A 14,124-nucleotide genomic window follows, 5' to 3' on the forward strand; every position below is an offset into this window, starting at 1 on the left:
CTGAGAAACTGTTGACTAGTGAACCCTTCCTTCAAGACTGTTTTAAACTGGGAAACTGTTGACTAGTGAACCTTCCCTTCAAGACTGTTTTAAACTGGGAAACTGTTGACTAGTGAACCTTCCCTTCAAGACTGTTTTAAACTGAGAAACTGTTGACTAGTGAACCCTTCCTTCAAGACTGTTTTAAACTGGGAAACTGTTGACTAATGAACCCCTCCTTCAAGACTGTTATAAACTGGGAAACTGTTGACTAGTGAAACTTCCCTTCAAGACTGTTTTAAACTGGGAAACTGTTGACTAGTGAACCTTCCTTCAAGACTGTTTTAAACTGAGAAACTGTTGACTAGTGAACCTTCCCTTCAAGACTGTTTTAAACTGAGAAACTGTTGACTAGTGAAACTTCCCTTCAAGACTGTTTTAAACTGAGAAACTGTTGACTAGTGAAACTTCCCTTCAAGACTGTTTTAAACTGAGAAACTGTTGACTAGTGAACCTTCCCTTCAAGACTGTTTTAAACTGAGAAACTGTTGACTAGTGAAACTTCCCTTCAAGACTGTTTTAAACTGAGAAACTGTTGACTAGTGAAACTTCCCTTCAAGACTGTTTTAAACTGAGAAACTGTTGACTAGTGAAACTTCCCTTCAAGACTGTTTTAAACTGAGAAACTGTTGACTATTGAACCTTCCCTTCAAGACTGTTTTAAACTGAGAAACTGTTGACTAGTGAAACTTCCCTTCAAGACTGTTTTAAACTGAGAAACTGTTGACTAGTGAACCTTCCCTTCAAGACTGTTTTAAACTGAGAAACTGTTGACTAGTGAACCTTCCCTTCAAGACTGTTTTAAACTGGGAAACTGTTGACTAGTGAACCTTCCCTTCAAGAAAGACTGTTATAAACTGAGAAACTGTTGACTAGTGAACCTTCCCTTCAAGACTGTTTTAAACTGAGAAACTGTTGACTAGTGAACCTTCCCTTCAAGACTGTTTTAAACTGAGAAACTGTTGACTAGTGAACCTTCCCTTCAAGACTGTTTTAAACTGAGAAACTGTTGACTAGTGAACCTTCCCTTCAAGCCTGTTTTAAACTGGGAAACTGTTGACTAGTGAACCTTCCCTTCAAGACTGTTTTAAACTGAGAAACTGTTGACTAGTGAACCTTCCCTTCAAGACTGTTTTAAACTGAGAAACTGTTGACTAGTGAAACTTCCCTTCAAGACTGTTTTAAACTGAGAAACTGTTGACTAGTGAACCTTCCCTTCAAGACTGTTTTAAACTGGGAAACTGTTGACTAGTGAACCTTCCCTTCAAGAAAGACTGTTATAAACTGAGAAACTGTTGACTAGTGAACCTTCCCTTCAAGACTGTTTTAAACTGGGAAACTGTTGACTAGTGAACCTTCCCTTCAAGAAAGACTGTTATAAACTGGGAAACTGTTGACTAGTGAACCCTCCTTCAAGACTGTTTTAAACTGAGAAACTGTTGACTAGTGAACCCCTCCTTCAAGACTGTTTTAAACTGAGAAACTGTTGACTAGTGAACCCCTCCTTCAAGACTGTTTTAAACTGAGAAACTGTTGACTAGTGAACCCCTCCTTCAAGACTGTTATAAACTGAGAAACTGTTGACTAGTGAACCCTCCTTCAAGACTGTTATAAACTGGGAAACTGTTGACTAGTGAACCTTCCCTTCAAGAAAGACTGTTATAAACTGAGAAACTGTTGACTAGTGAACCTTCCCTTCAAGACTGTTTTAAACTGGGAAACTGTTGACTAGTGAACCTTCCCTTCAAGAAAGACTGTTATAAACTGGGAAACTGTTGACTAGTGAACCCTCCTTCAAGACTGTTTTAAACTGAGAAACTGTTGACTAGTGAACCCCTCCTTCAAGACTGTTTTAAACTGAGAAACTGTTGACTAGTGAACCCCTCCTTCAAGACTGTTTTAAACTGAGAAACTGTTGACTAGTGAACCCCTCCTTCAAGACTGTTATAAACTGAGAAACTGTTGACTAGTGAACCCTCCTTCAAGACTGTTATAAACTGGGAAACTGTTGACTAGTGAACCTTCCCTTCAAGACTGTTATAAACTGAGAAACTGTTGACTAGTGAACCCTCCTTCAAGACTGTTATAAACTGAGAAACTGAAAGCCTCTGAGACACCACTGAATTATTGACATTCTCAGGACTTCAGAATTCTCCAAGAGAACTCTGAGTTGACATTCTCAGAAATGATGAAAGCTCCTTCAGAGATTTAGTGGTGTCTTGACTCGCAAGGCCAGCTTGGCATATTGAATGGGTCTTAGAGGGTTGTGCAGTTATATGGTCGAACCTCAGTAAAAGAGGAGGAGGATTCTGCACAAGAGTCAAGTGTCTGTTCTCAGGTGTATGGTACATTTCTGACCACTACAGTTAATCACTGCCATGCTGGATAAACAATGCAAACATGATAACGTACCACGATGTCTTTGACTTGATTGATGATGATGTGGTTTACAGATAATTCTGATTTTGATAGAAACATGTTTCATGACATCATAAATGAGCAACTGCAGAAAACATTTCACAGTGCATCGACAACCAGTGTAAAAAAAAGAGTTTACAAAATGTTACTGAGTTTACAAAGTGTGAAAAATATAGGATTTTACCCATTATAAAAAATGCCACATTGAACGAGGCAAGTAAGGTCATACCGCATGGACGCGATGAGAGAGAGAGAGAGATGGGGCAAGGTTGTCCCTAGACACTGCTCTGAGGTCAGTTTTTCATTATCGTCCAAATGGTACTCCTCACAAGCATTTCGCTACACTCGCATTAACATCTGCTAACCATGTGTATGTGACAAATAAAATTTGATTTGATTTGGTTAATGCCCGACCCGGGTAGTTTTAAATGATCCTAGATCTGTGTGTACAGGGTAACTTCTACCCGAAGCTGTGGTCCTATACTGTAGTAACAGACAGGAAGGCATTGTGTACTTGTTTAGTCCCCTGGTCCTCAGGTGCTCTGGCCCCGTGACTCATTAGTTCCTGTATGGTCATCCAGTTATCCAGGATCTTCTTGTTGCGTTTCTTCATCATCTTCTTGTGGCTGAGTTCCAGGATGTTGACCTCTTTACGGCCCTCGGCCCCGCTCCCAGGGCCCTCTCTGAGACACTCCAGCCGGCTCCTCTGCATGTACTCCCTCCTCCTCCTCTGCTCCCTGGCTCTGGCCAGCTGCTGCTTTCTCTCCTCTTTACTCCAGTACCGCCCCATCTTCATCTCGGACATAGTGTCGTCGTCCGTGGTCATCCCTCCACTACGCTCCTCCCTGATCCTCAGCGCCCGTTCTCGTAGAATCCGGTCCCTCGCCGGTCGCCGGGCTACATACTTCGTCCCGTCGGCTCGAACTTTGACCTTCCATTCGAGGCGTGGTTCCCCCGGGCGAGTGGAGCGGTCTCGGCAGACGCTGAGGAGGCTGAGCTGGGACTGGGAGTAGGTCTCCAGACTGGAGGTCTGCTGGAGGAGCTGCTGCATGTAGCTCTGAAGGTGTCTGGCGTGGGCTGGAGAGGCGCCCTGCTGGGGGGCTGTGTGGTAAGGGGACGGGTAGGGAGGGGCCCTGCGTGGCCCCCGGTGGCTCCTGGTGCGGTCGCAGCGCTCGTCGTCTGCAGGCAGGGCCGGGTCTGACTCGGAGGGGGAAGGGTTGGACTGGTCGGGGCTGCTGGAGATGACCGTGGTTCCAGGGCTGGGGTTGGGATCCTGTCGGCTGTGTGTGGTGGTCCCGGTCGAGGTCTCACTCATGAGCTCTCTGAAAAGAAGATTAGAATAATACATTATTATCCATTTTCTAAAATAGAAACGTCAGACCCAGGATTGGAACCGGCAACCCTCCGGCTGCTGGCCCACCTTTCTAAACTCAAGGCTAAAAAGGGCTTAATAAAACACATTTGATTGATTGTCTACATACCTGTCTGGGATGGGGATGGAGATGGACTGGCCGGAGACTGCCATGGTGCTCCGGAGGTTCTTCTGGTTGGTGAGGCTGATGCGTCTCTGTAGAGAGTGGTCTGGGGATCTCTCCATGCCTAGAGGAGTGGACCTGGCGCTCTCAGCCGTGTTATAGGCACTGGAGCTGTCCTTGTCCCCCCTTAGCTTGTCGCTGTCCCACTGCCTCTCCCCTGGATGCTCGTTGATATCGGCCAGCTTGGCATGCTGCTCACGCCCATGTTTGGGGCTTCGTCCTGGGGAGCACATAGGGGTGCAGGGGGGATCCCTTTGGTTCTTACGGAGCTGGTGGGCCTGCATGATGCTCTGACACTCCAGCTCGATACTCCTCAGCTCATCGTTCAACATCCTCAGCTCCTGTTCCATCCCTCCACCACCACTGACCCCCACCCCGCTCTGCTCCGTCAGGCTGCACTCGATGGTGCTTCTCCTGCTATAGTACACACCACACTCCCCGCTGTTACGGATCTGGCACTTGAGCTCCAGGAGCTGCTTGAAGCGGCTGTCACACTCCAGTCCTAACCCCACTCCACCCTCACCCTCCTGGGCTTGGATCAGACCCCTGGGTCCCTGGGTGTCCGAGGGTACCACCACCCTCCTGCCCAGCCCCTGGCCATGCTTGGCCCTCCATCGGTCTCTCAGGCCCTGGGCAGGCCTCCGGTGGACACGGGCTAGGAGGACTTCCTGTTCGGAGCTCTCCTCGTTGCGCCCCGTCCCCAAGCCGCTGTCTTTGTCCTGAGTATTGGAGGAACACGTGGCCGTGTCTGTCATGACGTCATCCTCCTCCAGCTGTTTGGCCTGGAAAGAGAACAAAGAGTTGTGGTAGAGAAGATGGAAGATATTCTACAACACTAGAGCCTATCAACATGCATCAGCCCACATCATAGTACCAGCTCTTAAGCATTTAGAATAGCAATACCTGGATATGTGTACTGTCTAGAATTGCAATATCTGGACATGTGTATTGTCTAGAATATCAATATCTGGACATCTGTACTGTTAGAATATCAATATCTGGACATGTGTATTGTCTAGAATAGCAATATCTGGACATGTGTATTGTCTAGAATAGCAATATCTGGACATCTATACTCTCAACATTGAAATATGATCTATTTGGGAGGAGTGCAACGCAATATTAGGAAAGTGTTCCTAATGTTTTGAACTCTTAAGTATATAATGGACAAATAATATGTCCATCTCATATTATATTCCCCAGGCTGTTCTCACCTGCTCCTCTCCTCCTCCTGTCTTCTGCACCTCCTCGTTCCTCCTCTCCTCAAGGATCTCCATCTTCAGCTCCTCTAGGAGTTCATTGTGCTCCTCATCCAACCACGCCTCCTCTGGTCTGGTCACCAGGAGAACGATACTCCTGGACTCCTCATTGGACAGGAGAGTGAAAGCTTCCTGCCTGTCCTGTACGTCACAGCCATTGATCTGGTAACACGCACGTAAAGAGATGAGAAAATATATAGTCCACACATACTGATTAAGAAAGAGATCCTGTTACACTCACTGACAACTAAACTCCATCACGGAAGAAGAATTAATGAAGAAATGATGTAAAACACATACACAAAGAGATTAGAAAGTACTGTATCTTGTACACAAAGATATTAGAAAGTACTGTATCTTGTACACAAAGAGATTAGAAAGTACTGTATCTTGTACACAAAGATATTAGAAAGTACTGTATCTAGTACACAAAGATGTTAGAAAGTACTGCATCTAGTACACAAAGAGATTAGAAAGTAATGTATCTTGTACACAAAGATATTAGAAAGTACTGTATCTAGTACACAAAGATGTTAGAAAGTACTGCATCTAGTACACAAAGAGATTAGAAAGTACTGCATCTAGTACACAAAGATATTAGAAAGTACTGTATCTAATACACAGAGAGATAAGAAAGTACTGTATCTAGTACACAAAGAGATGAGAAAGTACTGTATCTAGTACACAAAGAGATTAGAAAGTTCTGTATCTAGTATACAAAGAGATTAGAAAGTACTGTCTCCAGTACACACTCACTCACATATTGTACATACAGCGATTAAACTGACTGACGAAACCATCCCCCTTTAAATGACTTCCTTCCGCCTCTATACAGTGCACATCACAGTCATTCACTTAACTCCTCCATCACAGAAGATGGAGTGTTTGAGGAAACCATCCCCCTTTTAATCTCTCCCTCCACCTCTCCGTCTCTCTGAGAAAAGCACCTCCAGTCAATTATGAATTCACACTTTCACAGGCAGGCAGAGGATGTCTGGTCTGCTCTGTGTCCTGTCTTCTCTGCATTGATTAAAGATGGAGGGCAGTGGGGGCCAGCCACGGCCATGGGAGAGAGAGCGAGAGAGAGCGAGAGAGAGCGAGAGAGAGAGAGAGAGAGCTGCACGGTGTTCATGAAAGGCTGGTCTCAGCGGAGCACTGCGCCCATCCAGACATACAATTAACTGTACTGTGACAGGTGGCGTTCATCTTTCCCCTGCAGAGTAATGGGCTTGTCACAGAGAGATAATGGGACCCAGAGAACACCAGGGCTCAGCCCTCCAATCAGAATACAACCGGGGCTTAGCCCTCCAATCAGAAGAGACTGTGCAGTGTTTGGGTCCACCAGTCACCTAACATCATTACTGCTACTACTGGGAGAGTGTAGAAATCACTGACTACTACTTCTAATCTCTGTTCACACCTAACACAGCTAACACACACCGCACACACACACACACACACACGCACGTTTAATTTACTATCCAAGTGGGTACCAAACAATTGATTCCTATTCAAAATTATATTTTCCCTAAACCCTTTACCTAACCCTAAATGTAACCCTAACACTGACTCAAAGTCTAACCCTAATCTTAATTGTAACCCTAACCCTAAACCTAACCCCTAAAACCTAAAATAGCCGTTTTCCTTGTGGGGATCAACGAAATGTCCCTACTTGTCCACATGTTCCTTGATTTACTATCTTTGTGAGGACTTCTGGTCCCCACAAGGATAGTAAAACTAGAAGCACACACACACACACACTCTCACACTCAAACCCACTTCCACACTCCTTTCTCTCCCTCTGATGTGACCCGCCAGGTGGCTCTACAGTTCTCAGAGAGCGAGAGAGACCCGCCAGGTGGCTCTACAGTTCTCAGAGAGAGAGAGAGACCCACCAGGTGGCTCTACAGTTCTAAGGGAGAGAGAGAGAGACCCGCCAGGTGGCTCTACAGTTCTCAGAGAGAGAGAGAGAGACCCGCCAGGTGGCACTATAGTTCTCAGAGAGAGAGTGAGACCCGCCAGGTGGCTCTACCGTTCTCAGAGAGAGAGAGAGAGACCCGCCAGGTGGCTCTACAGTTCTCAGAGAGAGAGAGAGAGACCCACCAGGTGTCTCTACAGTTCTCAGAGAGAGAGAGAGAGAGAGACCCGCCAGGTGGCTCTACAGTTCTCAGAGAGAGAGAGAGAGACCCGCCAGGTGGCTCTACAGTTCTCAGAGAGAGAGAGAGAGACCCACCAGGTGGCTCTACAGTTCTCAGAGAGAGAGAGAGAGAGACCCGCCAGGTGGCTCTACAGTTCTCAGAGAGAGAGAGAGAGAGACCCGCCAGGTGGCTCTACAGTTCTCAGAGAGAGAGAGAGAGACCCACCAGGTGTCTCTACAGTTCTCAGAGAGAGAGAGAGAGAGACCCGCCAGGTGGCTCTACAGTTCTCAGAGAGAGAGAGAGAGACCCACCAGGTGGCTCTACAGTTCTCAGAGAGAGAGAGACCCGCCAGGGAGGATGTGGTGCTGCTGTGTGAAAACAACACTAAGGACTTTCATTTTCCAGCTTAAGTGTAGCCATTAAATATGCATATGATCTGTAGCCCGAAGACAACAACAGCTCTGCTCCTAGAAGAGAGCTTACAGGGAGGGTGCCTTTGAGTGTGTGTGCTTGCGTGTGTGTATGTGTGTGTGAGTGTGTGTGTGTGTGTGAGAGAGTGTGTGTGTGGTTGCGTGTGTGTGTGTGTGTGTGGTTGCGCTCATGTAATTGTTCTTGAGATGAAAATACGTACCTGTAATATTCGATCTCCTTCCCTAATGCGCCCGTCCCTGGCAGCAATGCTGTTGGGTCCAACCTGAACAAACAAAACAACAAATCAATCCAGACGCCATACACACACGTTACTACTGTTGCCATGTCATTGTCTGCTAGAACAGGCAGCTGGATACCCAAGTCACTACTGTTGCCATGTCACTGTCTGCTAGAACAGGCAGCTGGATACCCAAGTCACTACTGTTGCCATGTCACTGTCTGCTAGAACAGGCAGCTGGATACCCAAGTCACTACTGTTGCCATGCCACTGTCTGCTAGAACAGGCAGCTGGATACCCAAGTCACTACTGTTGCCATGCCACTGTCTGCTAGAACAGGCAGCTGGATACCCAAGTCACTACTGTTGCCATGCCACTGTCTGCTAGAACAGGCAGCTGGATACCCAAGTCACTACTGTTGCCATGTCACTGTCTGCTAGAACAGGCAGCTGGATACCCAAGTCACTACTGTTGCCATGCCACTGTCTGGTGGATCATTATCAAACACCTTCATTGCTTTCTCTTCTTGTGAAGATCCCCATCTGAAGATATTAGTTCAACAATACAACGCCGAGCATCCAACCATTCCTCAAAACTTCCATTGAGCTCATATGGTAATAGGATGTGTGTCCCCAATGGCACCCTATTCCCTAAATAGTGCACTACTTTTGAGCATGGTCCATAGGGCTCTAGTAGTGTACTATATAGAGTATAGGGTGCCATTTGGGTCGCAAGATATAGTTTGAAATATGACAGTATGGATTGTAGTTTATTAGTGTGGTAGCTGTCCACCATGATAACACTGATGTTGGTGTCAACAACCATCTTCCCGCCTGGTTTAAGAAAAGGGAATGAATCTTCATGAGAAAACTCATTTCAACATTTATTGATTTTCTCATTATTTTGTTTTCAGTTTTTGGGGAGTGCTTGTATCGAATCTCAAATCGTTCCCTTGACGATATGTGTTCAGAGTTTTTTCTTCCTACCTTTGAATTTCAGTTACAAAAAACAAGCATTTCTTTCATCAAAGAACTGAACATCAAAATAAGGAGCTCAGCAAGAGAGAATTAACATTGGAAGTGTATTAATAAGTCAGGAATGATTCAGCTGAAAATGTGTAGACATTTCTAATTTCAATAATAACATTTCATATTTTTCACAGGCAATCCCTGTGGATACGTTTTTGAGGGAATCTAATCTACTTGGTATGATTTCAGTACCGCTTCCATTTCTCTGCAATTACTTCAAACGCTTTGTAGTTCTCAGAGTCAAGATCAAGAGCCCTACGTAGGTGTTCAAAACCAACCGGGAAAACAGACCTGTGCTTCCATAAGGAAAGTGACACCAACACAGAAATACATTTGAATGAGGCTCATTAGCATGTTCTGGAATGAAAATATATATAGATATGCTGTTTAGGTTTATTACATGATGTTAGAGGGGTATGAGGCAACTGCAGGTGCTGTTCCTACTTTACCTGAGGTAACGCTTCAGCTTATTGAAGAGGAAGCTGGTGTAAGAGCAAGGCAATACCGCACACACACACACACACACACCCCCCCCCCCCCCCCCCCCAGACACCACCAGAATGAGAGCTTTAGCTTTACTTTAGTCTGAGAGACATTATTTCCACTCAGCTGTCTCTCTGCTCTTTGTTTTCATCTTTGGTATGCAGAGGCGGTGGTGGGAATATGTGTCATTTTACACTCTGCAGGAGACGAGAAGGAAGGGTGTCACTCACTGTGGACTAATTAAAATCCTCAATTAGAATATTGAACAGAACGAGGGGAGTATTTCAAACTTCACTTGCTTTCCTCTCCTCTAGCTCCATGCATGGTTCATTTGGAGCAAAATATATGTTATTGGCAAACATTCAAACACCTCCTCATTCCTTAACACCTTCTAATTCAGTTGAAGTCAGTCAATATTCCACAACATTATATGATATCAAATGGGAATTCACAGTTATCTTTTAATTGCTTCTGACTGTAAAAGGTAATTGATATGTGGTGGGATTCCTTGTTTTATTTATTCTAACACACCGTGTCTCTTCCCTTCCTGTTAACCAAGCCCTTCCTGTTAACCAAGCCCTCCCTGTTAACCAAGCCCTTCCTATTAACCAAGCCCTCCCTGTTAACCAAGCCCTTCCTGTTAACCAAGCCCTTCCTGTTAACCAAGCCCTTCCTGTTAACCAAGCCCTTCCTGTTAACCAAGCCCTTCCAGTTAACCAAGCCCTTCCTGTTAACCAAGCCCTTCCTGTTAACCAAGCCCTTCCTGTTAACCAAGCCCTTCCTGTTAACCAAGCCCTTCCAGTTAACCAAGCCCTTCCAGTTAACCAAGCCCTTCCTGTTAACCAAGCCCTTCCTGTTAACCAAGCCCTTCCAGTTAACCAAGCCCTTCCTCTTAACCAAGCCCTTTCTGTTAACCAAGCCCTTCCTGTTAACCAAGCCCTTCCTGTTAACCAAGCCCTTCCAGTTAACCAAGCCCTTCCTGGGGGCATGGATAGATCTGTGTCCCACCAAACAGGACACTTCTCTGGGGAAGATTGAGTCTCCTAACGGGGAATTCCGACCAGAGTTAAGCGCGCATTCATGGAACATAAATTCCCTTTTTTTATGCACTTTTCTCTCCATGCGTATTTAAGCATGAGCATAGCACGCTCTTCATTCGCTATTTGTTCGTGTGTAAGATGAAAGAAATGAAGGTGTAGCGGAGGTGTGTCTACAGATACACCGTATTCTGACCTTGACATAATTCCCTCACAATTCCACCACCCTTATGCACCACGAAATGAATGAATGTGGTCGAGCAACTTGTCAGTTCCAAGTGTAAAAACATCTACTTTCTTTGTTCAGATAGAAATAACACCATTCCCCACGTACGGTCATGTACTACTTGATTAGACCTTTTGATAACACTTATTGAAAAGACCTATTGATAAGACCTATTGATAATATCTATTGATAAGACCTATTGATAAGACCTATTGATAATATCTATTGATAAGACCTATTGATAAGACCTATTGATAATATCTATTGATAAGACCTATTGATAAGACCTATTGATAATATCTATTTATAAGACCTATTGATAAGACCTATTGATAATACCTATTGATAATATCTATTGATAAGACCTATTGATAAGACCTATTGATAATACCTATTGATAATATCTATTGATAAGACCTATTGATAAGACCTATTGATAATATCTATTGATAAGACCTATTGATAAGACCTATTGATAATATCTATTTATAAGACCTATTGATAAGACCTATTGATAATACCTATTGATAATATCTATTGATAAGACCTATTGATAAGACCTATTGATAATACCTATTGATAATATCTATTGATAAGACCTATTGATAAGACCTATTGATAATATCTATTGATAAGACCTATTGATAAGACCTATTGATAATATCTATTGATAAGACCTATTGATCATATCTATTGATACGACCTATTGCCGTTTGGTGTTTCAGGCTGGGTTTCTGTGTAGCACTTTGTGACATCGGCTGATGTAAAAAGGGCTTTATAAATACATTTGATTGATCGGAATTTGATTGATAAGAGCTAGGTCATTTTTTTAAATGTTCATTTATTTTATTTCACCTTTATTTAACCAGGTAGGCTAGTTGAGAACAAGTTCTCATTTACAACTGTGACCTGGCCAAGATAAAGCAAAGCAGTTCGACACAAACAACAACACAGAGTCACACATAAACAAACATACAGTCAATAACACAAAATAATAGAAAAATCTATGTACAGTGTGTGCAAATGTAGAAGAGTAGGGAGGTAGGCAATAAACAGGCTCTAGGGGAGAAAATAATTACAATTTAGCATTAATACTGGAGTGATAGATGTGCAGATGATGATGTGCAAGTAGAGATACTGGGGTGCAAAAGAGCAAGAGGGTAAGTAACAATATGGGGATGAGGTATTTGGGTGGGCTATTTACAGATTGGCTGTGTACAGGTACAGTGATCGGTAAACTGCTCTGACAGCTGATGCTTAAAGTTAGCGAGGGAGATATAAGACTCCAGCTTCAGAGATTTTTGCAATTCGTTCCAGTCATTGGCAGCAGAGACCTGGAAGAAAAGGTGGCCAAAGGAGGTGTTGGCTTTGGTGTATATAGTGAAATATATCTGCTGGAGCGTGTGCTACGGGTGGGTGTTGCTATGGTGACCAGTGAGCTGAGATAAGGTGGGGCTTTACCTAGCAAAGACTTATAGATGACCTGGAGCCAGTGGGTTTGGCGATGGATATGCAGTGAATGAATAAGCCATTTGGAAAAGGGGATTTCAAATATACCATTGTTTTAGTTCTATTTCACCTTATGATCACTGGAGACAAATGTGAAACCAGTCATATGGCAGCAAACTGAAACATAACTACCGAGTTGATTTCTAGAATGTTTTAATTATATGCCTGGACTGTTCACTGTGTTTTTTGCAACTTGTATCATGTTAAATATGAATGACTATCGGTAGTCACCTTCAGGTAAACTCACATTCATTTATAACTGTCCCTTTAGTGTTTGTTTCCTTACATTTTGCATCATTCCACTACGTCGTTAGTTTACCTTCCTCTGTCACATTCATGTGTTTGTTCCTGAGGATTGCTAGCAACAGTAGAGCATATTAGGCTAACGTATTACAAGCTGTGCAGTAATTTAGGACGTAGCCTATTTTAATCAATTCTGGAACTCAGAGCACACGTAGCAGGTTAAACCTGGACCCTGGTGCACGGTTCACCACGACTGGACCGCCGTCATCACGGTTCTATGATCAGTGAGGATTATTACAGTAGATTTATAGGACTACTGTTCCACCCCTGTTGTACACTTTTCTCACCTTTCAATATGTCATGAATTGAACAAGTGAATATGGAAACTTTAAGAATGAATCAAACCACTGTATTTTTGATTCACCAATATATGTTGTGCGTAAAGACTCGCCAAACTTTTATGAAATTATTCATAAATACTTTCCTAACCCTAAATAATATACAAGATCAGAGTATTTTCAAATCAACCAATTGGTGGTGAACAGGACACGAATATGCATGTATTTACAATATATGGTTTTCTTTCATTGATTCCTAATATTCTGAACCGTTCTCTCCATCTATTCTAGTGAGCCTGTCGAGAAAATTATAATATAAGGTACACCAACTTTAAAGGAATGGTTATACATAAATGTACTGAAACCCCTATTAAACGAAAACTCCACAGGAAAATCTGATGGACAGCAAGTGGGAGTTTTTTTCAGCAGTTGAATTAAATGTATTCAGCTAGGAAGCCACGCCTGCAAAGCCTGTTAACACCTGCATGAAGTCTGATTATCAGCTACTGAGAAGTGCGTAGGAAAGCCGTACATTTCCTAAGTCTGAATTGGGCCCATGGCTCCTAAGGATGCTGATGGTGGTGGTGGTTCTTACGTGGCTGACGTAGATAGCTGTATCCTCTTCATCATCAGTCCGATAGCACAGCGTCAGACCCAACTTCTCCTGACTGTTGAGCCGACAGAGCTCTACCTGCTGTAGAGACAGAACAGAGACAGAATTCACAATGGAGAGGAGAGGAGGAGAGCAGAGAAGGAGGAGAGGAGGAGGAGAGCAGAGAAGGAGGAGAGGAGGAGGAGAGCAGAGAAGGAGGAGAGCAGAGAAGGAGGAGAGGAGAGAAGGATGAGAGGAGAAGGAGGAGAGGAGAGGAGAGGGAGGAGAGGAGGAGGAGAGGAGAGGAGGAGGAGAGGAGAGGAGGAGGAGAGTCCAACAGAGATGTGTTACCGGCACAGACTTCATAATGACCTTGTTCTTTTCAAGTTCAAGAGCTGATTCCAAAAACGTCTCAGCGTAGGAGTGCTGATCTAGGATCAGTTTAGGCTTTCAGTTTATAATGAATGGGCAGGGGGGATCTGATCCTAGATCAGCCCTCTCTGAAATGCTTTATGAATACTCTGAGCTTACTCTCTGAGAATTGTCACTGAGCTTGTTGCCAAGAACATACGGTACTGACTTCATTCATCGTATAGGAAGTAGGTTAGTGACACAGAAGGGTGAATTATC

General features: G+C 44.0%; 1 protein-coding gene across 1 annotated transcript in view; it reads right to left on the minus strand.

Moving 5' to 3' along the window:
• Positions 1-2,935: 2,935 nt before the first annotated feature.
• Positions 2,936-14,124, minus strand: part of LOC139404536 (PDZ domain-containing RING finger protein 4-like) — a 65,998-nt gene continuing 54,809 nt past the window's right edge. The window contains exons 4-9 of the mRNA XM_071147238.1: positions 13,498-13,596; positions 8,021-8,083; positions 5,207-5,413; positions 4,258-4,774; positions 3,939-4,212; positions 2,936-3,737 (exon numbers count right to left, since the gene is read on the minus strand). Of these exons, the coding sequence (XP_071003339.1) occupies positions 2,936-3,737; positions 3,939-4,212; positions 4,258-4,774; positions 5,207-5,413; positions 8,021-8,083; positions 13,498-13,596 (1,962 nt within the window). The remainder of the gene's footprint in view (positions 3,738-3,938; positions 4,213-4,257; positions 4,775-5,206; positions 5,414-8,020; positions 8,084-13,497; positions 13,597-14,124) is intronic.

Source organism: Oncorhynchus clarkii, unplaced genomic scaffold, assembly GCF_045791955.1.
Source record: "Oncorhynchus clarkii lewisi isolate Uvic-CL-2024 unplaced genomic scaffold, UVic_Ocla_1.0 unplaced_contig_13931_pilon_pilon, whole genome shotgun sequence".
Classification (NCBI taxonomy): Eukaryota; Metazoa; Chordata; class Actinopteri; order Salmoniformes; family Salmonidae; genus Oncorhynchus; species Oncorhynchus clarkii.